This window comes from Tasmannia lanceolata, unplaced genomic scaffold (assembly GCF_043159265.1).
Source record: "Tasmannia lanceolata isolate RefF3 unplaced genomic scaffold, GAP_Taslan_0.1 ptg000004l, whole genome shotgun sequence".
In the NCBI taxonomy this organism is placed as follows: domain Eukaryota; kingdom Viridiplantae; phylum Streptophyta; class Magnoliopsida; order Canellales; family Winteraceae; genus Tasmannia; species Tasmannia lanceolata.
Genome location: NW_027518681.1, coordinates 14,221,517 through 14,247,059, shown reverse-complemented (window position 1 = coordinate 14,247,059; position 25,543 = coordinate 14,221,517). Strand labels below are relative to the sequence as shown.

The following is a 25,543-nucleotide window of genomic DNA, read 5'->3' as shown; positions in this document are numbered from 1 at the left end:
TCAAGGTTGTTCATCACTTCACCTGACCAGCCCTTTTTTTTTTTTTTCAGCAACCGATCTATTTTTTCTTCTGACAATCCTCCCATTGATATTCTATTCACATAAGAAGACACCTAGTTGTAGTTCTATTACCAAGCTAGTGTAGGATGGGGTTGATGGAAATGATTTTCTGAGCGATTTGGGTAGGAATAATACACTAGATGAAATCCATGTATAAATTATAAGAAAACTGATAAAGAACTGAGTTGGACTGCTATCAATTCTGAAGACTGATATAAATGCCCATGAATTTTTGAACAAGATCTAACCGTCATATTGGTTCGTAGTTCTTGAAACAATAAATCGAATCCTCTAATTAAAGGGTTTAAACTAATAGAACTGCAATCAAATTCGGATCTAAGTGTCGATTCAAGATCAAGATTGAATTCCAATAATTGAAAGAAATGATGAGAACAGTCCCAAAGTAGTAAGAAACAGAAATTCGAGAATGAAGAGAATTGAGAGGATGAAGATGAGAGAATTTATGCCATTAAAAAAATGAGAATTTAAGAAAAAAGACCAAACTTTAATGGAGAAGATAGAAAAGTTAACTTACCAGGGCATCACACCATGAAATCCTAGGCGAGACACCAATAGATTGATTAAGCCATCACACCAAGATCCAATGGATGATATCACATCAAAAAGCAAACTTTGGACGTTGAAATCTTTATTCATATTCCATGTACTAAATAATGGCATGTGGGAACTCCCCTCACAATTCTAGAGGCTTCCCTTAGCTTGCATATGGAGCCTCCTACATAATTAGGAAACATAATCCCAAGCCCACTTTTGGGCAAGGTTTAAAATTTTGGTTTCGGTTTCAGACAGCTGAAACTGAAATTTCGGCCTAAATTCGGTAAAAAAAAAAACAAGAAATCAAAATTTTGGCTGAAATTTTGGAAAAAAGTAAATTTCAGCCGCATTTTCCTATGAAATTTGGGACTTTGGCCAAAATTTCAGTTTTAGGTAGTTTCGGTTTCGGTCTTGACCGAAATCTTAAATTTCGGATTTCAGTCAAAATTTAAAACCATGCTTTTGGGTTGCCAACTATCCTAGACTTCTATGCAAGTTTCGGTTTCGGTTTCGGACATACCGAAACTGAAATTTTGGCCGAAATACCGAAATTCGGTAAAAAAAAAAAAAAAAACAAATTTCAAACTTAGGCAAAAATTTTGGCCGAAATTACCGAAATTCCCGAACTGGCCAAACCCAAATTTTGGTCTCAGGTAGTTTCGGTTTCGATCTTGACCGAAATCCGAAATTATTTCGGTTGAAATTTAGAACCATGATTCCAAGTAGGACTCACAACTCAAATGGAAACTAGCTAAAGACTCTTCACTTAATTTGAAAAACAGCAATAAACTGAAATGCAAACTAATCCTAATTGACTTTACTTCCTAGACTTTTAGACTAACTCAATTATGAAACTAGCTTTTAACTTTATTCCTAAAAGTTACAAGCATGGACTCTTAACAAAATAAAACAAAACCCAACCTTGTGACAAACTCAAGTGGGCCCCTCCAATTTGCAAAAATCCAGTGTCAGACTTTTAAGTATTTACTGTTCTATTTTGGTATCTCATGCTTCTAATATTGCCATCATCATCTGATGCTTCTTGGAAGAAGAATCTGATTGAAAATGCAATCTGCATTTCTACAATTTGAAAAGAATCAAGAAAACAGAGGAAAACTTTGAGAGAGAAGAAGTAGAGAGAGAGTAGAGAGAGAGAGAGAAAGTTCTGTGTTATTTCTTAACCTCTTGCAATCCAAGAAAGCTACATATAAGCAGGTACAATTCAGTTACTACTGTTACAACCATCATCAAACTGTAGTTACATCAGGTCTACCAACAACTAACTCTAGTCCTAACTAATTACCCAACCAACTAACTCTAGTTCTAACTACTTCAACTGACATAACCTCCCAACAGTTCAGATCAATCTCCCTTTCATTTCGTTACATAATCAGACATCCATTTCGGTTGACCTCTGCCTCTTTGAAGCCTACCCTTTGCTGTTGAGCTTGTTTCCTGAACCTCCGAGCCAATTTGAGCCACTGATGTATCATTGCCACCCCCATTAAAAACCACCTTGCCCTCAAGGTGAATAGAAGGAAATAAAATTTGAAATTCGTCAGCATCTTCCCAAGAAACTTCCTCCAAAGGTAAATGTTTCCACTGAACCAACCATTGTTTAACCCATTGATCTTGCTGTAAAACCTGTCTCTCACCTACAATAGCTAAGGGTTCTATTACTGGATGATTGTCATGACTAACCATGGGCAATTCAAATGGGGCTGAAACTGAACTAGGATCTCCTTTAAATGGCTTCAATACAGAAATATGAAAAACTGGATGAATTTGGGATCCTTCCGGAAGTTGTAGCTTATAAGCAACCAATCCAATCTTCTTGATAATCTGAAAGGGCCAAAAAACTTTTTGCCCAGTTTATGATTAGGCTTGTGACCCACAGTAACCTGTCAATAAGGTTGTAACTTTAATAGGACCCATTCTCCTACCTGGAAGTGTAAGTCTGTGCGGTGGCCATCGGCCCTAGCTTTCATTCGAGCCCGAGCTGAAGTGATGTGGTCCTTAAGACAATGCAATAGCTCATCCCTGGTTCCCAAATCCTGATCCAAGGCTTCTAAGTTGGTACTTCCTCTGCAATAAGTTGGTATATTTGGAGGAAGTCTACCAAATACAGCTTCAAACGGAGACATTCCCAAGGATGAGTGAAAAGCTGTATTGTAATGATACTCTGCCCAACCAAGAAAGGAAGACCACTTAGCCGGATACTCAGATGTAAAAGCCCTCAAGTATTGTTCTAAACAACGATTGACAACTTCTATTTGTCCATCGGTTTGAGGATGATAAGCAGAACTCATTCGCAATTCAGTACCCTGTAATTGAAATAAGGTCTTCCAAAATTGACTTAAGAAAACAGGATCCCTGTCACTAACCAACGATCTGGGAATGCCGTGATGTTTACACACAATATCCATGAACAAGTGGGCTACTTTATTGGCATTATAATGCTTAGGTAAAACACCAAAATGAGGACTCTTGGAAAACCTGTCTACCACCACTAAGATGACAGAAAATCCATAAGAAAGAGGCAAATGAGTAATAAAACCCAAGCTTAGATCCTCCCAAACTTGCTCGGGAATAGCCAAAGGTTGTAATAAACCATAGGGAGGGATAGGAGGGCTCTTAATCTGCTGACAAGTCACACACTGCTGAACAAACTTGCGGACATCGAGCTTCATGGATTTCCAAAAAAAAATAGTAGCTAAGCGAATGTAAGTTCTGTGAACACATGCATGGCCTCCAATGGGAGTAGAGTGAAATTCTCTAATCATGTGTTCTTTGAGCTTAGAATTGGCAGGCAAGAAAAGTTTCCCTTTAAAATAAAGTAACCCATTCTTGACTGACCAATGCAGAGAATCCTCATGTTGCTGTTTCAATATGAGTAATATAGCTTGAGAATCAGTATCCAACTCCAATTCTTGTTTTAATGTATCCAAGAACTCAAAATGAAGGAAAGAAATAGCCATCATATGCAATGATAGAGGGACTGAATTATCTGAAGGTAGTCTTGATGAAGCATCAGCAACGGCATTTTCCTTGCCAGGTTTATAAGAAATCTCATAGTGATAGCCCAAGAGTTTGGTGAGGTAATGCTGCTGTTCAGGAGTCTGAATTACTTGATCCATAAGTCCCCTCAAGCTCTTCTGATCATTGTGAATATAGAACTTATTCCCTAATAGATATTGACGCCATTTAGCTACTGAAGTAGTGATAGCATACAATTCTCGGACATAAGTCGAAGCTTTTTGCATTCGAGGACATAATTTCTTACTAAAGTAAGCAATAGGATGTCATGTTGCATCAAAACAGCTCCAATTCCTACCCCAGAAGCATCCGTCTCCAAGCAAAAAGGAAGTGAAAAATCTGGTAATGAAAGGACTGGAGCTTCTGACATTGCTCTTTTTAAATTCTCAAAAGCTGCTTGTGCCAGAGAGTTCCATGAAAAACCATCTTTTTTAAGCAATTTAGTTAAAGGAGCAGCAATGGTAGCATACCCTTTCACAAATTTTCTATAATACCCTGTTAAACCAAGGAACCCTCGCAATTGCTTTTGATTACAAGGTACAGGCCACTGCAACATAACTGCTATCTTTTTGTGATCAGGCTGAACTCCATTCACCGAAATAAAGTGACCCAAATATTCAATGGACTGCTGTCCAAAAGTGCATTTACTAAGCTTAGCATACAAAGAATGGTTTATGAGGGTCTGAAGGACTGTTTTGAGGTGTAGGATATGGTTGTTCATAGATTTACTAAACACCAGAATGTCATCGAAAAAAATGATTACAAATTTCCTTAAAAATGGTTTAAAAACCTGATTCATGGTAGCTTGGAATGTGGAAGGAGCATTTGTCAAACCAAATGGCATGACCAAAAATTCAAAATGACCATCATGTGTTCTAAAAGCAGTTTTAGGAATATCCGCAGGGTCCATTCTGATTTGATGATAACCAGCTCGTAAATCCAACTTAGAGAACACCGTAGCTCCATGTAACTCATCAAGTAATTCATCAACTGTTGGGATAGGAAATCTATCTCTAATGGTAATAGAACTCAAGCCTCTATAATCCACACAAAATCACCAACTTCCATCCTTTTTCTTTACCAGCAAAACAGGGGAACTAAAAGGACTAGTACTGGGTCAGATAACGCCATAATCAAGCATTTCTTTAACCAATTTTTCAATCTCAGACTTTTGAAAATGTGGATATCTATATGGCTTAATATTCACAGGTTTTGAATTGGCTTCTAAAACAATCTTATGATCAGTAAGTCGTGAAGGTGGTAAAGAGGAAGGTTCAGCAAATACCTCTTTAAATTGGTGCAAGAGAGGTTGTAGAGCCGGAACCACATGCTGAAATATATTATTAACCAATGGCCCTGTGGTTATACTGGTTGAAGTAGACATTAACATGAAACAAGATGATAAGCCGCCATTTTCAGCCAATTTGTGCAATCCTGTATACCTTGCAAATGAACTGGTTTCTCTTGCCACACAAAGTCCATAGTTAATGCAGTATAATCTGTGGTGATAGAGCCTAATTTTTGCAGCCACTGAACACCCAGGATAACATCAGCACCTTGGAGAGAAATGACAAATAAGTCTTGTTAAAGTATAAAAGATAAATAACGCCTTTCTCCAACAGCTTAAGCTTTTGGAGAAGTTGTTAGTTAACATGGTATCAGAGCCAACGGTCTCGAGTTCAAACCTCCCGGATAGCAAAACAAATCCACATGCAATGGTCGGCCCAAAGTGGGACCACATGTGCCACGTGTTTGCCAAGTGGGCCACACGTGCGGGTGAGTGTTTAAGTATAAAAGATAAATAACGCCTTTCTCCAACAGCTTAAGCTTTTGGAGAAGTTGGTTAGTTAACAAGTCTGTTACAAAGGAATGATTTTGAATATCAAGTTGTGTTTTGGAGCACATGCCTTGGCAAGTTAGAAACTGTCCATTACCAACTTGGACTTTGAAATGAGGAGAACGAGTAATAGGCAGTCCCAAGAATTTGGCTACCCTTTCCTGTATAAAATTATGTGTACTGCCTCCATCAATTGATACTTGAACCTTATGAGTCGAAATGAATCCTTCCAACCTGAGTGCCACATTGAGACGCATCAAAGCATAAAAACTTATGGTAGGTTCTTCTAGATATTCAAGAGGTCAGCTAATGATAATTCAGACTTCTCAGAAACACACATATCTTCTCCCTCACTGATGCCTTCCAAAGAAACATCGACATTTGGTTCTTACACCTGTGTCCCGGATGGAATTTCTCCACAATTAAAACAAAGACCCTTTTCTCGCTTCTGTTGCATTTCAGCAAATGAAAGTCGATTAATTGGAATTTTTGTGGTAGTTGGGTTGGTAGTAGGAATAGGTGTTTTACGAATTTGGAAAGTGTTTCTGAATAGAAAAATTTGGATTAGGACCAAGGATAGAAGGTTGAGTACCCAATTTGGAATTCCATTGTCGACCCATCATACGAGATTCAATAATTTTAGTCTCTTGTAGCCTAGCAAGACCAATTGCGTGATGCAATCCAAACGGCTGATGAGCTATTACCTCTCTCTGAATCTCCGGTTTGAGACCCGAGATAAAGCAACTTTTCAAGAAATGATCGGAAAGACAATAGACCTTATTGGATAATTCCTCGAACTCAGTTTGATATTCAAGAACAGATCCAGATTGAGTAAGTTTAGACAACGCACCTTGTGGATCCTCATAAGGAGAAGGACCAAAACGATATTTGAGCGCAGCTTCAAATTCAGCTCAAGATCTCAATTGGTTGCTATTTGTCCTCCATTGAAACCAACTTGAAGCTGGACCTTCCATATGAAAAGAAACCATTGTAAGTTTCTGATTCTCAGGAACTTGATGATAAGAGAAAAATTGAGCAACCTTGAAGAGCCATGTTGTTGGATCTCCACCATTGAACTTCGGAAAATCAAGTTTGATGTGTTTAGGCAAGAAATTAGGAAGAGCAGTTGAATGTAATTCCTCTTGACTCGAAAAAGAATTGGAAGTGAATTGGGTAGGTTGTGTTTTACTCGCTTAAAAATCAGAGGATAATTTGTCTAATTTCTATTGCATCGGAAGAAGAATGGCCATGAAATCGTCGTGTATTTGCTTCTGCAAATTGGAATTTGAGCAGAAAATTTATCGATCGCAATTTCTGATTGTGAATTCTGTCAAGCTCTCATGCCATTCTCCGTGAGTGCAGATCAATGAAAGCACCAATGATGCTTCTTGGAAGAAGAATCTGATTGAAAATGCAATCTGCACTTCTACAATTTGAAAAGAATCAAAACAGAGGAAAACTTTGAGAGAGAAGAAGTAGAGGAAGAGTAGAGAGAGAGAGAAAGTTCTGTGTTATTTCTTAACCTCTTGCAATCCAAGAAAGCTACATATAAGCAAGTACAATTCAGTTACTAGTATTACAACCATCATCAAACTGTACTTACATCAGGTCTACTAACAACGAACACTAGTCCTAACTAATTACCCAACTAACTAACTCTAGTTCTAACTATGGTTTTAAATTTCGACCGAAATCCGAAATTTCGGCGGAGACCAACACCGAAATCACTCAAAACCGAAACGGTCATTTATTTCAGCCGAAATTTCACCCAAAAAATCTATTTTTTTAAATATTAATTTAATATTTCACCGAAATTTCGGTAATTTCGGCCGAAATTTAATATTGAATAAAATATTGAATTTGGGTTTTGTACCAGATTTCGACCGAAATTTGAAATTTCGATTGAAATTTCAAAATTCCAGGGTCCGAAACCGGTACCGAAACCAAAATTTTAAACCTTGGTTCTAACTACTTCAACTGACATAACCTCCCAACAGTTCAGATCAATCTCCCTTTCATTTCATTACATAATCAGACATCCATTTCGGTTGACATCTGCCTCTCTGAAGCCTACCCTTTTGCTGTTGAGCTTGTTTCCTGAACCTCCGAGCCAATTTGAGCCACTGATGTATCATCATCCATCATAATTCTTCTCTATATATGCCATATGCGTAGCTTGCATATATTTCATCCACATGATACTTTCTCCCAATAATTTTATTGTGCTCTTGCTTGTTTCACAAAACTTAAATGTTGACCTTGTCAAATCCAAGAACAGATTCAGGCTGTCTTCTGCCATAGCGGTTAGAACATGGGTTGGAATGCGAAGATCAAGGATCCAGTCCTATCTTACCAAAGAAAAACTGAAAAGGAAACAGTAAACCTGGGTTGTTAATATTGAATCCTCCTATCCATATCCTTTCATGTAGAAAACAACAACTAGATGTCAGCACAATCTTTGGGTTCAATTTCGTGGAATGGCCCTTTAGGAATGACTTATACATTGTCTAGAATTGGTGAATGGTTGATATTACACATTCTGCTTTTGTGAGTAATTTCCTTTTTTCCAAAAAAAAAACCGTCAATAATTTCCATTATCCGCTATAGTTTCTCTCTGCATCTCACTTGCCCAAATTACTGCTTCCACTGGATGCAGCTACTAGATCTGTTTTGTAAATTTTGCACATACTGGCTGAGTAACATAGCTTTTAAAATAAATAGCAATTTTCCAATGAAAGAGAACTATGAAACAACATCTATAGTTGTGTTAATGATGTAATTTCCTTTGGATGCTTTGGTTAATCACAACAAAAATTAAGATTGCAGTTTTCTTTGAATTACCGAGTTTGCCTATTCTTTTAGTTAAAATTCATGAGCTCTTTCAGACGGAATGGAGCTGAACTTTCCATTATCATTGTCATAACTTGATAATTTTTATCGTTACAATGCATATCCCCCATTATAATCTATATGCATCCAGATTAAAGGTATGTGTTTTTTTATCGGCTTATTTAACCTTTTTGGCATGAACTCAGTGTTTTCTTCTTGGGATTCTCAATCCTACTTCGAATCAAGTACGCTTGTACTAAAAATGCATTTTCCCTGTCCATTCTTCAGGGTTTCAGAAAACATGCCTCTATATGATATTCTGAATGAGTTTCAGAAGGGTCAGAGCCACATAGCAGTTGTTATTAAGTATAGAAATGAGCGAGAAGAATCATCGAAGAAACTTAAGTTGAATGTTGGGAAGCAGAGAGCTTTACCAGATACAATACTAAAGGAAGGTAAGGATAAAAACTGGATATTGTTTTCATGTTCAATGATAGACTCAGACACAAGAACATAGCACTAGAACCACGATGCTGTTTGAGATGTGTTTTTTTTAGTTTTGCTATTTGTTAACTGGATAATGTCTTGCTCTCTTGTGTTGAACTATTTGACTATTCTCATTTTTGCTGTATAGGAGATGTTGCAGAAAGGCACCATCAATGCTGTAATAAATTTTCACCTCGACCATATTTTATCATCTAATGGAACACAGTTCAGTTCCACTAGAGCACACATGCACAGACACATGATTCACATTGTTTGGTATCAGAACCTAGAGTTTGATTAATTGGTATCAGAGCCTAGAGCTTGGATCATTTATAGGGTTCCTTCATTTTTAACCCTCCAAGTGTTCAATAAAAGTCCAGTTATAGTCTCCCTTATATGCTTTAGGTATGTTCATCTAGCGCCCTCAAGGTGTCCGATAAAATTTCTAATAGAGCCATAAGTCGCAGATATCCTTCCTCATTCCTTTGAGTCGATTCCTGATCATGCCCTCCCCACACATTTTTCCTCACATCGTAGATCATACTCTTTTATCATGTCCTGAAATGTCCAGTGCCAAGGCCGACGTTGTCTTCCACTACATCGAAATGCTACACCTTTAGGTGTTACAATTGTGAAACAACCAATTACTCCAAAAGCCTAAGGTGTTAGAGATGACGTTATTTAATCTTTTATACTTAAAACACTCTCCCTCTCATGTGGTCCCTCTTTTTAGGGTTGGCCTACACGTGGCACATGTGGCCCCTCTTTTACACTCCTTAGAGATATGCTAGAGCTTGCCATCATCGGTGTTTAGCTTTTGTTGTTTACGACATGGATGTTTAGATGATGGAGATGCGCCATGGGTTTCATTGGAGGTACCTTGTTCGTTGGCAAGGGCGTTCACTGATCAGTTGTTCATGGGTGGATGCAGTACAACTACGATGACTTCGCGGGGGTGCTTTTCAGCATATGACTGACTTCTACTCGATGGAGTCGAGTTCTTCCCACATGGGGGAACTGATGTGATTCAGTCATCTTAGTATTAGTTAGATCTATGGTTTTTCCTATTGTACAATTAGATATGCGTTATTTTCTAGAATGAGAAATGGTGTGCTCTTTCATCACTTAAGGACTTATTCCCCACTTTATATTGTGTTGCAGTTCATAAGCACACCATGGTAAAAGATTGCTTTGAGAGAAGTGGTAACAGGGTGATTTGGAAGCTTGCTTTTTTGCAGGAATTTCTTTGATAGAGAACTCCAATCAGTTGCTAGACTAGATGAGGTGATAGAAGGTTGTTACATCAAACAATTCGGGGTGGACAAGAGGGCATGGATATGGGACTCTATAGTGGTGTTTACTGCCAAATATTTTTACAGCCAACTGGTGCCTTGCCCTGTGCACCCAATTGAAGCTAAAGTGTCTAAGATTTAAGCTTCTCCTAGAGTGTGCACTTTCAGTTCGGCGGCTATTCGAGATCGGCTTCAGACAGTGGACTTTCTCAGGAAGTGTGTGATGATTATCGTCCATCATTGTGCTTTGTGTCTAGCGGCGGGGGAATCGGTAGACCATATGTTTATTTGCTGCAGTGTAGTCAGAGAGGTGTGGAGTAAGATTCTTTACAGGTTTGGAATTTCTTGGGTTTTCTCATCTAAGATTGCAGACTTGCTAGATGGGTGGTTTTTTGTTCCCTGGAAGAAAAAAGAGGAAAGTTCTATGGGCCATGTCCCTCCTAGCTACCAGGTGGGTCCTATGGAAAGAAAAGAATGCTAAAGTGTTCGATGGTGTGCCCAAGTCCCCTTCTTTTTTATTCGTCAAAGTTATAGCCTTGACGAAAGCTTGGGTGAAATGCCTCCTTTTACTCCCTTTTGTTTTGGTCTATGTCTTATGGGAGGGATGGAAGGAAATCTGCTTCAGTGTTGAGTGCCGGTTCTATGTTTTGCAAGAATGGCAGCCCCCATCTCATGGGTTGTTGAAATTAAATTTTGATGGTTCTAGTTCTGGAAATCCTAGTATGGCTGGCATAGGTGGCATTCTCAGGGATTCAAGGGGCGAAGTCATTTGGGCTTTTTCTGGGCCCATTGGGATAGCAGATACCAATGAGGCTGAGGTTCGTGCCACCCACCAGGGGATTACTCATTTGGAGAAGGAGCGCTTGGACCGTGTGATTGTGGAGGTTGATTCTCTCAATGTCATTAGGTGGCTCAGAGGATCCTTGGCTCCACCTTGGAGATTCGGTCATTTCTTCGACGAGATCTTTAATAAAATTGATGGTTCGTCAGAAGATCAGCCAATGGTATTGCTGATCATCTAGCTAGGGAAGGTGTAGAGAAGCAGAGTTTGGAGTTGTTTGATTTTCTGCCTCCTTGAGTCTGGGATCTTGTTTTTTGTTTTTCTTTCTTCGTTTTGTCTTTAGTCCCCTTGTAATCTTTGGGTTGACTCCCTCTGTCATCCCTTTTTCCTATATTTGAATAAAGTTTGCCACTGTTCAAAAAAATAAAAGAAAAAAGTCATGCGTTATTTTCTTTTATTAGTATATTATTTGGATTATTAGTATTTATATTTAGCCTAGATGTGCAGTGTTGAGAGAGAAAAGATGGGAGAAGAATATGTGAGTTAGGGAATGGCTCCCCCTCACATATGTATTTATATTAAAGTGAAAGAATACAAAGACCACCCTTAGACATACATATACACTTCTAACACTCCCCCTCAAGCTGGAATGTATAAATCATGCATTCCTAGCTTGATACAAATATCATTTAGCTTAGCTTTACTCAAAGACTTGGTAAAAACATCGGCTAGCTGATCCACAGATCCAGTGAAGGTAGTGAAAATCTTGCCCTTTTGAATTCTCTTGCGTATGAAATGATAGTCCACCTTTATGTGCTTGGTTCTCTCATGAAAAATAGGGTTGGTAGCAGTGTGAATAACAGCCTTATCATCACAATATAGCTGGGCTGGAGATGAGGACGAGAAACCAATCTCAGATAGGAGAGAGCGCAACTAAATAAGCTCTCCACTCATATGTGACATGGCTCGGTACTCTGCTTCTGCACTTGATTTGGCTACTACGTCCTATTTCTTACTTTGCCATGACACTAAGTTACCCCCAATGAAGGTACAATATTCAGTAGTGGATCTTCTGTATGATGGTGACCCTGGCCAGTCTGCATCACAAAATTCTTCCAACTTCTGATGGCCATGTCTCTTAAACAACATGCCTTTTCCTGGTGCGCTTTTCAAGTATCAAAGAATCTGAATCACGGCTGCTTGGTGGGAGGTATGTGGTGTGCTCATCAACGGGCTAATAACCCCCGCTGCATATGAAATATCTGGGCGAGTGACTGTGAGGTATATAAACTTTCCAACTAGCCGTCGGTACCTGCCAAGGTCATCTAACAAGTCTCCCTCTTTTGGAAGTAGCTTTGTATTTGGGTTCTTGGGAATAGCAGCTGGTTTCATGCCCAAAGATCCTGTCTCATCCAACAGATCTAGTAAATACTTCCACTATGAAAGGGAGAGACTACTACCAGAGTAAGCTACTTCAATCCCCAGAAAATATCTTAGACGCCCAAGGTCATTTGTGGAAAATTCTTTTTGCAGGAAGGCCTTCAACCTCTGAACGCCAACTGTGTCACTCCTTGTAATGATAATGTCATCCACATAAACTATGAGAAGGACATGCCCAGCATCAGACTCATGACTAAATACTGATTGGTCAACTGCACATTGCTTCATGCCATATCGCATAATCGCATCTCTGAATCTCCCAAACCATGCTCTAGGAGATTGTTTGGGCCCATATAATGATTTCCAAAGTTGGCACACCGAGGAGGACATCTTCCCTGAGAAAACATACCCAGGAGGTTGCTCCATATACACCTCCCCAGTCAAGTCTCCCTAGAGACAGGCACTCTTGATGTCAAGCTGATATAAGGGCCATCTTCGATTGACGGCGAGGGAGATCAGCACTCTCACAGATGTGATTTTGGGCAACTGTGGAGAAGGTCTTAGTGTAGTCAACCCCGAACGTCTGTGTATAACCCTTGGCAACTAGGCATGCCTTAAGGCACTCATATCCAATCTGGTAAGAATTTGATGGCAAAGACCCAACAAAAGCCCACAAGGAGGTAGAGGGACCAGATCTCAAGTATGATTGGCCTAAAGAGTGGCCATCTCAAGATCCATAGCAGTTCGTCAACCTAGATGAGCAAGAGCCTCGGGCACAAACAATGGCAAAGACACAGAAGACAAGGAAGACACAAAACTGTGAAACATAGGTGTGAGGCGATCATAAGAAACAACAATGAAATGGGGTGTGCAGTAGTACAGGAACGAGTACGTGAAGCAATAGGAGAATCTACAAGAGCTTCAGTAGAGGGAAGAATAAGTACATAAGAGGGAGGAGTCGGTATCTTCAGCTGAGAAGAAGATGCCTCAGGCTGAGGGTGATGGACATCTGGTCTCTAATGACGCTGATAGACCTGCGTAGGAGTTGGAGGAGGGGGAGCTGAGGTCACCTGCAATGCGGATGAAGTGGACTCAATAGGGTCAGGGAGACCAGGATGAGGAAGAGGGACCTACGAGTCTGGCACCACTGGACTACTCTCAGTGGGAGTCGTAAAGAAGGGGACGAACTCAGAGAAGGTGGTGTTGGATGAAACAAATAGCAGGGGCAACCAAGGACTGTAACATCTATAACCTTTCTGGGTAGGGAGTACCTTAGAAAGAGACATCTCTCTTCCCGATGATCCAATTTATCCGGGCCAGGAGAGGGGTTGTGAACAAAGCAGACACAACCAAAGACTCGTGGAATGATTGGAAATGGGTATCCCTGAGGATGTTGGACCGAGAAAGGGGATGTACCATCTAAGCCAGAAAACAGAAGCCGATTAGCCAGGAAACAGGATGTAAGGATGGCATCGCTCCAATAGGTTTCAGGAACCCGCATTTTAAAGAGAAGAGTGCGGGCCATATCAAGAAAGTATCGTAGTTTCCTCTTGGTGATACCATTTTGCTGAGAGGTGTATGCGCAAGAAGACTGATGAACAATGCCATGGGTGGATAAGAAATCGCGAAAGTCAGCAGAGAAGTATTCACTGGCATTATCAGTGCGCAAACATTTAATAGTACATTTATATTGGTTAGTGATCTCAGCATGAAATGTGCAAAAAGCATGAAAGACCTTAGAGCGGTCTTTAAGTAAAAATAACCAAGTCAGATGAGAGAAATCATCCACAAAAATGAAAAAATATCTATATCGAGAATGAAACATAATCCGCGAGGGATCCCATACATCAGAGTGCACCAAATCAAAAGGACGTGAAACCCTAGTAATAACTTTAGAGGGAAAACACACGGCGGTGCTTCCTAGTTCACAGGACTCACAGTGAAAGGACTGAACATGAGAAGAAATTATTAGATGAATGTCGAAGCTTCTGGATAGAGGGGTGGCCGGGATAGCAATGCCACAGATACTAATCGACTGAGCTATGCAAAACAGTGCGAGGAGAATAAGAGTCGAGGCAATAGAGTCCATCCACCTCACAACCCGAACCAATCGTCCGCCCAATCGAGAGATCCTGAAATATTCAATAAGACGGAAAAAATGTGACAGAGCAGTTAAGAATCTTAGTGATCTGGCTAACAGAAATCAAATTGAAAGGAGAGTTAGGGACACACAGAACAGAGGACATAGTAATGCCAGTACGTGGAGAGATAACACCAATACCCGAGATGGGAGAGGTAGTCCCATCAACAAGAGTGATAGAATGCGACGTAGAGTGAAAAGGCTTAAATGAAATAAGGGAAGAGGAAATACCCGTCATGTGGTTGGATGCCCTAGAATCAATGGTCCAAGAGCTGGAGGTGGTGAGAAGAGAGATAGGTGAACTACCTGGCTGTGCAAATACTGCAGTCGGAGGGCGGCTGCTCGCATGGATGCGTTGAAGCTCCTCAAAATCGGCCCCGGGGACTACAAAGGATCACTAGGTGTCGCTGCTGGGCTGGTAGAGGATGATGTAGGGTCATCAGGAAGGCTGGAGGCATTGTAATGAGCAGAGCGGTGTGGATGAAGCTCGGAATGTTGGGCATAGCAAGTATCAACATGGTGGCCGGCCACCTGACAATGAGTGCAATAAGGGCAGCCACACCCACCGGTACCACTGCCACCGCCAATATCACGGCCACCTTCACGGCCTCGACGACCCCTACCACAGCCAAAGGTACCACCGCCACAGCTAGAACGGTCACCGCCGTCATATGCTGCAAGGCAGAACCATCGACAGACACAACAGGAAAGGAACCACTCTGAAGACACTGCTGGGCACGAGAGTAAACCTCCGTGAGTGATGGAATGGAACCGGAGCCAATAATCTGTTGTCTGAGATGCAGAAAGCCAGGGCCCAAGACATCAAGAAAGTGAACAACACGAAGTTGGTCCCGCCGCTGATACATACATGATCTCCAGATTCACAATCATGTGCCACGTGAACACAAGCTACTGGATAGTGATAATAATTAGTTATCTAGAGAAGTTATGTTGGGAATAAAATTAGGGATGTGCTGTGAGTTGTTGAACTTTCTGTTTCTTTGTTGTTATCCACTTATCCTTGTTTACTGTTATTAAATGTTCTTGCAATGGAATAACGCAGTCAGACTTATTCTTCTTCTTCCTTAAGGAATTTGGAGGGTGGTTCCCCTCAAAGTGGACCAAAGCTTTTCTTTTTCTTTTTCTTTATTGGCTCATATCAGTGGTACCGGAGCCGGTTACTACAGCCGGTTATCACATCATGTCGGATTGTCCAGAGAAGGATGATTACATTCGGGAGATTATGGAGCGCCAAGATGAGATCCTCCAAAAGTTGGAAGCACTAGATGTCAAGTATGAACAATTGACTCAATATTCCCAAAGAGGCAAAGGAGAGCTGTCCGAAGTCCATTCAGACCTCTGTTACCCACGTCGTGACGCTGGAGAAGCTTTCCATATGGGATCTGCAAGATCCATCCAATCAAGAACTATTAAGCTTCACTTCCCGACCTTCGACGGCAAGGATCCATCCGGCTGGATTTACCGAGCCGAACGGTTCTTCATCTTCCACAATACACCCCCGAAGCGAGTGGTTGACCATTGCATCCTTTCACTTACAAGGCGAAGCGTTGCAATGGTATCGATGGTACCAAAAGGCGCAATTTTACACCACCTGGGGAGAGTTTATCCATGCCTTGAATGCAAGGTTTGGACCAACAGAGTATGGTGATCTGGCAGGGGCGCTAGCCAAGCTTCGACAAACCGGCACACTAAGAGAATACCAAATTCAATTTGAGAAACTCATGAATCGAAGGGAAGGTTTGACGGAAGCATTTCTCACAAGCTGCTTCGTGTGCGGTCTACGCGAGGAAATCCTCTTGGATGTACAAATGTTTAAACCCACACCATTGACAACTGTGATCAACTTGGCTCGATTGCAAGATGAGAAGATATCATTGCGAAGGCGGCAAGGTCGCGAGGAGCCTCCCTGGCCTTCACAAGCACAAGGCGCCCTAGAGATAAAGACTACACTGCCACCCATTAAAAGGTTGACTCCTTCAGAGGCAAAGGAGAGGCGTGACCAAGGGCTCTGCTACAATTGTGACAAAAAATATTGACTGAGTCACCACTGCAAGACAGAAGCTCTTCCTCATTGAGGGAGAAGGTGACGAGGGGGTGGACACGAACATGAAGTAGACGAACTAGCACCGACTAGAGAAAATATTGATCCAGTGCTGGAGATTTTGTTTTAACCTGGAATTTATCTAGGAACCCGGGGAGGCACCTGAAATTTTATTGGTAGAAATAAAGAAGTACAAGAGGAGGACATGTCACCTTGCCTCTAAAAAACATACAAAATACTAAAAAACTACGCCACAGTATAAAATACTTCTTTAACTCGAACATTAGGAATACCGAGCTGTTCACATCTAGCAGACAGATCCAACCAGTTCCAAAAAGTATCATCGAGTCTAGTAGAACAAGCATGATTAGCCAACGAATCTGCAGCACAATTACCTTCTTTATACTTATGAGAAATGAAGTAGTTCATACTAGCAATGAGAGACATCTTTGAGAAAATAATAGATAGACCATGGGGAACGGCTAATGAGCAAGGGGGAGTGTCCCAACTTGAATCTTTGGGTTCAAGGCTTCCCAGCCAAAACTGATTTCTTTGTCCTTCCATTGGGAGGTTGTGATGCGGTCCTCGGGGCATATTGGTTGAGGACCTTGGGCCCGATTGTGTGGGACTTTTCTAAGCTATCCATGCGGTTTGCTCAAGACGGGAGGAGCTACAGCATTGAAGGCAAGAAGGCATCCGACATAAAAGGGATTGGTGAAGCGGAAGTCAGCTGCAACGTAAGGAAAAGCAAGCAAGGGTTCCTATTACAACTCTCTGGCCTAGAGACGACCCCTATAAAACTACCACTCGAGCCCAGAATGAAGAGTCTACTTGACCGGTTCCAAGAAGTTTTTTCTGAACCCAAGGGCTTACCTCCAGAATGATCACAAGATTTTACTTCACGCCGACAGCAAACCAAAGTTTGTACGACCTTACCAGTACCCGCACTACTAGAAGAACGAAATCGAGAGGATAGTTCGAACCATGCTTCAAGATGGCATCATCCGGCCCAGCTGAAGTTCATACTCTTCTCCAGTCTTATTGGTGAAAAAGTGCGATGGGAGCTGGCGTTTCTGCATTGACTATCTGGCTCTCAACCACAACACAATCAAAGATGAGTATCCCATTCCTGATATAGATGAACTATTGGATGAATTACAAGAGGCAAGTTGGTTTTCTAAGTTAGATCTACTGTCTGGCTTCCACCAGATCCAAGTAAATCCCTCAAATATACACAAACAATATTTAGAACTCATGAGGGACACTATGAGTTCTTAGTAATGCCCTTCGGGCTTCCTAATGCTCCCTCGACTTTTCAATGTCTTGTGAATGATATTTTCCGACCTCACTTAAGAAGATTCATACTTGTCTTCTTCAACGATATACTTGTTTACAGTAAGACATACGAGAAGCATCTTGCCCATCTCCGCATTGCCCTTGAAACTTTACGTACTCATCAATTGTTTGCTAAGATGACAAAATGCAGGTTCAGGCAATCAAGCATAGACTACTTGGGTCACATTATTTCCATCGAAGGGGTTGCACCCGATCTTGATAAGACCTTATGTGTCAGTCTTGGCCCAAGCCGACCCCTCCTAAGGCTTTGGGGGAGTGCTTATACGGAGAAGCCCCTAGTGTTTATAAGCCAAGGTCTTGAGGGTACGAGCCTATCATTATCCACATACGAGAAGGAGCTACTAGCCATTGTTATGTGTTAAAAAATGGCGTCCATACCTAAGGGGGCGACATTTCATCGTTCGCACTGATCAACGAAGTTTGAAGTTCCTTTTGGAGCAACGGATTGCCACCCTAGCACAAGAAAAATGGCTTGTCAAGCTTTTGGGATACAATTATGAGGTGGTGTATAAGAAGGGATGTGAGAATGGAGCTGCATATTCCTTATCAAGACGGGAAGATGAAGCCCAAAACAATGCCATATCTACTGTCATCCCAACATGGCTTGACCAAATCAAGGCTGATATGAAACTAACAATTACCTCCAAGAGAAGCTTAAACAATGGCATCAAGGAGAGCTAGATCCACGATATCAGATGCTTCAAGGGGTGTTGTACTTTAGGAACCTATTACTTATTGGGCCAAAATCTTCTATCCGGGAATCCATTCTCAAGGAATCCCATACATCTCCAGCCGGTGGACATTCGGGCTATTTCCCTACAGTAAAACGAATTCAAACTGTTTTCTATTGGCCAAAAATGCATTCACAAGTTTGTCAATTCATAAGGGAGTGCGATATATGTCAAAGGAACAAGAACGAAAATACATAACCGGCCGGCTTGCTACAACCATGGCCTATTCCCAACTGTATTTGGGTTGACATCTCTTTGGACTTTATAGATGGACTTCCCACCTCGCACGGTAAGAACATGATCTTTGTCTTGGTTGACTGTTTGTCTAAATATAGTCATTTCATTCCATTATCACACCCGTACACCGCATCCACGGTGGCGCAACTCTTCATTGAGAATGTATTCAAACTACATGGAATGCCGCGGACTATTGTAAGTGAACAAGGGGCCACTTTCATAAGCGCATTTTGACAAGAGCTCTTCAGAATGCAAGGTACCCATCTCAACATGAGCACTGCGTACCACCCTCAATCTGACGGCCAAATCGAGGTGGTCAATCGGTGTCTCGAAAGTTATCTCAGGCATTTAACGAGATTGAAGCCTAAGGAGTGGGTAAAATGGATTCCGTGGGTTGAACGATGGTACACCACCACCACCCACACTCTTCCATCTGGATGAGTCCTTTCGAAGCAGTATATGGGATTCCACCGCCAAGCGTCCTTACTTATGTGCCAGGAACCACAAAGGTACAAGCAATAAAGCAACTTTTGCGTGAAAGGGACCGCTTATTGAAACTACTAAAGGAGAATCTACAACAGGCCCAAGAACAAATGAAGCACAATGCGGACCGACACCGAACAGAACGTGAATTTCTCATTGGGGACTGGGTTTACCTTCGACTCCAACCATATCAGCAGATGTCTGTTGCGGCTAAGCAATCATTGAAGCTCTCACCTCGCTACTACTGGCCTTTTCAGATCTTGGAGAAGGTTGGCCCAGTTTCTTACAAGCTTGATTTACCATCATCCTCGCGCATTCATCCCGTGTTTTTCATGTTTTGAATTTGAAGCCAAAGGTGGGATCTCAAATACAGCCAATACAAGATTTACCACTTGTCAACCCATGCCGGAGGCCATACTTGATCGATAGATGGTATGCCGAGGCAACCGCGCTGTCACTGAAGTTCTGATCGAATGGGAAGGCATGAATGAGGATGACGCTACATGGGAGCGATTCATTGATCTTATGGCAAAATTTCGAATGTGAACCTTGAGGACAATGTTCCTTATTGAGAGGGAACGGATGATACATGCATGATCTCCAAATTCACTGTCATATGCCATGTGGACACAAGCTGCTAGATAGTGATGAGGATTAGTTATCTAGATAAGTTATGTTGGGAATAAAATTAGGGATTTGTTGTGAGTGGTTGAATTTTATGTTTCTTTGTTGTTATCCACTTATCCCTGTTTATTGTTATTAAATGCCGTTCTGACAATGGAATAAAACAGTTAGACTCATTCTTCTTCCTTTAAGGAATTTGGAGGGTGGTTCCCCTCGAAGTGGACCCAACCTTTTATTTTTCTTTACTGGCTCATATCAGCTGCCAGGCTAGAACGGCCAGATCAGCCATAAGGGGCATAAATACATCGAGCTGCGGATAGAGTGGAACAAATTGGCTGTAGAATGCAGCGAGGGGTCTATCGTCATGTTGGAGGTGCATCCACTCTGAGTAGGTAGCACAAATGCGAGTGTGGTTGTCAACCCCAGAATAGAGGACAACTATATGCTCCCAGATTTCCTTGGACATCTTTAGGCACATCATCATGCCTGTGATTTGAGAGGCCATGCTTTGCCAGAGGGGGCATCATTCTGCCGCCATCGAGCATTGGAGAGATCCGTAGAAGAAGGAGGATCACGCTCAATGAAATTAACCTTACCCCGAGCGAGAAGGTAGGTCTCAACCGCCATACGCCAATTTAGGTAATTGGACCCGTCGAGTTTGACTGTAGTCATCGGAGGGAAAGAAGCCTCCACATAAGAGGAATGACTAGAAGATGCCCAAAGGTGGGGGAATCGTTCTGAGAGGAGGATACATGATGAGAGGAGGATCCATTAAGACAGAGATAGAGGAAAACCCTCAACCACAATGGCGGTAGAATTGTGGTAGATAGACAAAAGAAAAAAAAAAAGACGGGCCCGACCACGAAACCGCGGCTCCGATGGAGAGACATAGCAGAGAGAGACATCGGATCACTTGCCAGAATGAGAATAGAGTCTAGGAGATGAAGTTGGAGCCGCGGAGACGGAAGGTAAGAGATAGTGTAGAGGACTTAGACCATGAAGGAGATTCGGAAGGGTTTAGAGAGGTGGAGGATTAGGTTTACAAGAAAAAAGGGCTTACAGAATGAGAATAGATGGGATGTGAATGGATGTGTAGAAGGGAGTAGGGATTAGGGATTGGGAATTAGGGTTCGTAAATAGAGAAGGAAAGGGATTTGGATTATGTGGATGGAGATATAGAGGTTGGATGGAGAAATGGATGGGAGGTGAATGGAGATTTGTGAGTGGAGAAGGAATGGGATAGGGGGTTTGTGGATGGAGTAGAGGGAAAGGGATTGGGGATTTGGGATGGGGGGAGACGACAAGGGTGGAAGAGAGAGAGGGTCGAGTGATGGGAGGGAGAGGCGTGCGGGAGAGAGAGAGAGAGAGAGAGAGAGAGAGAGAGAGAGAGAGAAGGGAGGGACGTGGATTAGGGCAGTGAAAAGAGGGAAGGAAGAAGGAAGAAAGGAAGCTAGGGTTTGCTTCCAATGGTGGTCTCTAAGGCATCAACCCTAGGGATTGGTGCCCCCTCACTTGTGTGTTTATATTAAGGTGAAAGAGTACAAAAGACCAAAATGCCCTTAGGCATACATATACACTTCTAACATGCGAGATATCCACATCACCTATGGCCTATCACATCCGTTTTCCCCAATGGCCCACCTTCCTCACATTTTCCCAAGCCCTATCATCAATTAAGCCTTAACCCACACATCACCCACTAAAAGTCCCACTAAAAGTATATGGACTTACTATTGATAGTAGTTGCAAACTTACTATTTATAGTAATCTCTGATTTACTATTTATAGTGTGGAATTAGTATTTTAAAAAATCCGCAAAATACCCCTCAGTCCTCCTTATAAAAGCCCTAAAGTAGGAAGCCCTAGGAAGGTTTTTTTTTTTTTTTTGAGAAATCTTGTGAAAGATGTGAGAAGAAGTCTATCTTTCGTCAAGGTATGCCCTCTTCTTTCCCTTTCTTTCTCTTATCGTCTAATCTTCTTTCCTCTCATTTCCTACTTTTCCATTTTCCTTTTTCATTTACCCTTTTCGGTTGGGTTTATAAATTGTTTCCCCTTTTTCCTCTTTTCACCCTTCCCGGTTGGGTTTATGAACCGTTTCCCCTATTTTCACCCTTCCTGGTTGAGTTTATAAACCGTTTCTCCTTTTCCCCTTATCTTTTCCTCAGCTTTATCTTCATTCCTTTTCTTGACCTTGAAATTTTCAAGATCAGATCTCTCAGATCTTGATCTTGATTCTTATTTCCTTTATCTTCCTTATCTTGACTAAGATCAGCACATCCTTCTCATATCTCTATCTATATTTCTTTCTTGTCTTAGAGGAGATCATATACCCTACACATATCCCTACCCTTATTCCATTACCCCTTCTAGATTTATTTGGGCCATAGTTACGGAATTTATTTTATATCTTTTTTGCATTGTGGACATACTAGTACATCATTATTCCATCTCAGTTTCATGTTTGATTTCTTTGGCATACCACCTGTTGTCTATTCTATTATGAGAATGTATGGTGCATATTCCCATAAATCAATATTCCCATAAATCAACCTGCGAACTCTAGATTCACATTAAATATCATTGGACATTCTACAGTTCTTGAAGTTGCTATTCCCATGGGTTGTTGCAGTGTAGATTATTTATTTATTCTAGCAGGTAAGCTAGAATAACACCCTCAATGTCTAGGTTGCAACACAAAGCACTTTCCAATGGAGAAATATTCTCTAACTTATTTCATGTGCATAATGATGAACAAGAATTTATTGATACATGCAGGCTAAAATAATACAATCTTAATTCAGCCTTAAATAGTTGACAAGTTACCAAAACATGATGGAGCATGATGAAAAAATTTCAAATGTCAGAAAATGGTTATTCTCTAGGCTTTTTCTATTTTTTTATATCGGTTACTTATATCTCATGTTTTGACACTTGTGCTTTCTATTGTTTTGCTTCTTTAGACACCTCGGTTATGGATTATCATGAATATTATGTCTCCTGGATTTTATGTTCTAATCTCTTGAATTGTAGATATGACTTTCTTTGCCACAGTTGCAGAACATGATAGTCTGAACCATTCTGCTCTTGACCAAAAATCAGAATTAAGTGGTTCTCATACTGCGGCTATACAGAAGGATGGAAATCAACAGCTAAGCAATAGACCTTTGGCAGCTCCAATGTCAAAGAAGCGGCATAGGCGTTCAGATTGCATTTTAGACATTGAAAATGCTCCTATTCCAGAGTATTTATCCAGTGAAGAGGTTGTGGGCGTAATTACCATGGAGGATGTGATTGAAGAACTTCTACAGGTAAGTAGATTGGATGATATCAGCTCTTGGAAGTAGCAACTTTATGCTCGTAACTGGTTAGCAATTGCAATAGGGAGCTGAAATGAATCAATCTATTGATGATCTCTCTTGCTTATGTGTTTGCTATATATGTTACATAGGCTAGGTAAATACGACATGAACACGCTTGTTGAAAAAACAAACAGTGGAATGTCCATACTGTTACACGATGATATATTTTATTCAAGGAGTGATAATTACTTTGCACATTAGGCATCAGTTTTTTTTTTTGTTTTTTGTTTTTTGTTTTTTGTTTTTTTGCATATGGGAACCATTGGATAAAGTATGCAAGTAGGTTGAATAATATTTGGTGACATAGTTGCTTCCATTTGCTCAATTGCAAATTGCCATTGACCATTATGCAAAAAAAAAGGGGCGGACCAGTGCACAAGGCTCCCGCCATTATGCAAAAATTTAGCAATTTTTTTTGTTTTGTTTTGCATAATGGTCCATCGACCATTATGTATATAATGGTCATGAAAACTTGAAAGTTTCCACCATGTAGATGTTCCAGTTGGACCATGGTTAGTATATCACACATGTATATACTTACAAACCACACAGTAGAGTTTGGCATAAATGCTCATTGATAACTAGTAAATTCATATGACTAAAACTCCAAAATGTGCTTATGCAATGGGTAGGGTCAAATCACATCAAACTCCATGTTATAGCGGATGCTAGACCAGAAGACCACCTAGCCCTTTGCATTGGAGATACTGAATGGACCTGCGTTGTATTCTCCTTGTTGAAGATTTGAGTTATTTGAATTGCAACCATCATATATGTCACATAGATCTCACAATATGGCATATTGGGTGTGTGTGTGTGTGTGTGTGAGAGAGAGAGAGAGAGAGAGAGAGAGAGAGAGAGAAGTATTTCTTCCTGACCTTGCATCCTACATTGCAAGGATTATTCCTCATGTGCTGTGAAGTATTTACATTCTCTAGAATGATTCATGCTAATCATTAATATTTTTGTTTGTCATTCAGGAGGAAATATTGGATGAAACTGACGAGTATATCAATCTTCACAACAGGTAATCTGTCATTATCAAGATTTTAAGAAAATCAAAACTCGACTCACTTGTGATCGTCCGTTTCCAACTCGACACAAAAAAACGTGTGATCTCTCCAGTTGAATTAAGGTCCTAAAAATGCTTTTGAGTAGTCGAGTTCATAAGTAATCGACCATGTTTATTGAGTACTCAGTTGAGTTCTTCTCAAGAAAGAACAATGATCATCTCGTGTCAGCAAGCCTTTTGATTGCTTCATCCTTCTTGCTGTATTGTATTTCTAAACATTGGTTCTTTTTTTATGAAATGCAGGATAAAAGTCAACATGCAAGCATCTCAGAGAAGTGGTCCCCACTCAAATTCATCTCAACCTTCTACAGTGTCATCACTAACATGCACACCGACAACTATGTCTCCAATATCAGAGACATACAATTTCAATCGCCATTCGCCGAATGCCTCTCCTTGCCTGCCAGTACCAGGACCCACACCAACACTCTCTGTTTCTGCAGGCAGTACAGTTACAGGCTCACCTGCTGTTACTATACCTTTCCAAGCTTCTGAGGAAGTATGCCAAAGAGATAGTTGATATTTTAAAGTACAATTAAGTTTTATGCATCATCCTAAATTGCTTAAGATTAATATTGAAACACTTTTATCAATCTGTAGATTTAGAGAAAGAAATTTAAGCACGTAAGCCCAAAAATGCCAGGAATGCTGTAATGTATTAGTAGATCAAAACTCGTGTGTGAATGTGATGTACCCCTGACAGTGGGTAATGCAATCCTTAGTTGAATCGATCAGATATTTTGGACAGTTAGTTATAAAATTATATAAGATGCTGGTGCTTTATGACCCCATTTGTATCTATAGCCCCATTTGGACGCTTAGTTGCATGCATTTTTGTTGTTGTTGTTGAATGTGAATCATGGGCTTGTTTGTCACTCATTCTATTGAAGCCCTTTTTCATCCACTGTGTTTGCCAAGTCAACTGAGTCAACTTGGAAGATTCCTGTCTTGGTCAACCGAGTTTCAATACTAGCATCTTTTTTAACCCCTTAATTTATCTAGGAACCCGGGGGTGGCACCTTGGATTTTATTGATGAAACTCAACTCAACAAAGCCTTTGTCCCAAACTAGTTGGGGTTGGCTAAATGAATCCTATAGAAAATTTTCATGAAGAAGGTGAAGGAATTTACCCGGCTCTAATCCTGGCTCTAGTTAGGTTCTTCTACGTGGATCATTTTCTTCCATTCTATCCTCTCTAAGGTCATGTTCTCTGTTATGTTCCT

The 25,543-nt window shown here is 40.9% G+C and overlaps 1 protein-coding gene across 3 annotated transcripts in view; it reads left to right on the top strand.

The window, feature by feature from the left end:
• The window catches only part of LOC143875609 (methyltransferase, putative (DUF21)), a 55,924-nt gene extending 30,815 nt beyond the window's left edge, over nucleotides 1–25,109 (top strand). The window contains exons 9-12 of one of the 3 annotated variants that reach the window (XM_077377217.1): nucleotides 8,606–8,772; nucleotides 22,920–23,197; nucleotides 24,229–24,275; nucleotides 24,564–25,109. In XM_077377217.1, coding sequence (XP_077233332.1) covers nucleotides 8,606–8,772; nucleotides 22,920–23,197; nucleotides 24,229–24,275; nucleotides 24,564–24,840 — 769 coding nt within the window. In that variant the 3' untranslated portion in view covers nucleotides 24,841–25,109. The remainder of the gene's footprint in view (nucleotides 1–8,605; nucleotides 8,773–22,919; nucleotides 23,198–24,228; nucleotides 24,276–24,563) is intronic. The other 2 variants (XM_077377219.1, XM_077377218.1) reach the window with 2 other exon arrangements.
• The last annotated feature ends 434 nt before the right edge of the window (nucleotides 25,110–25,543 follow it).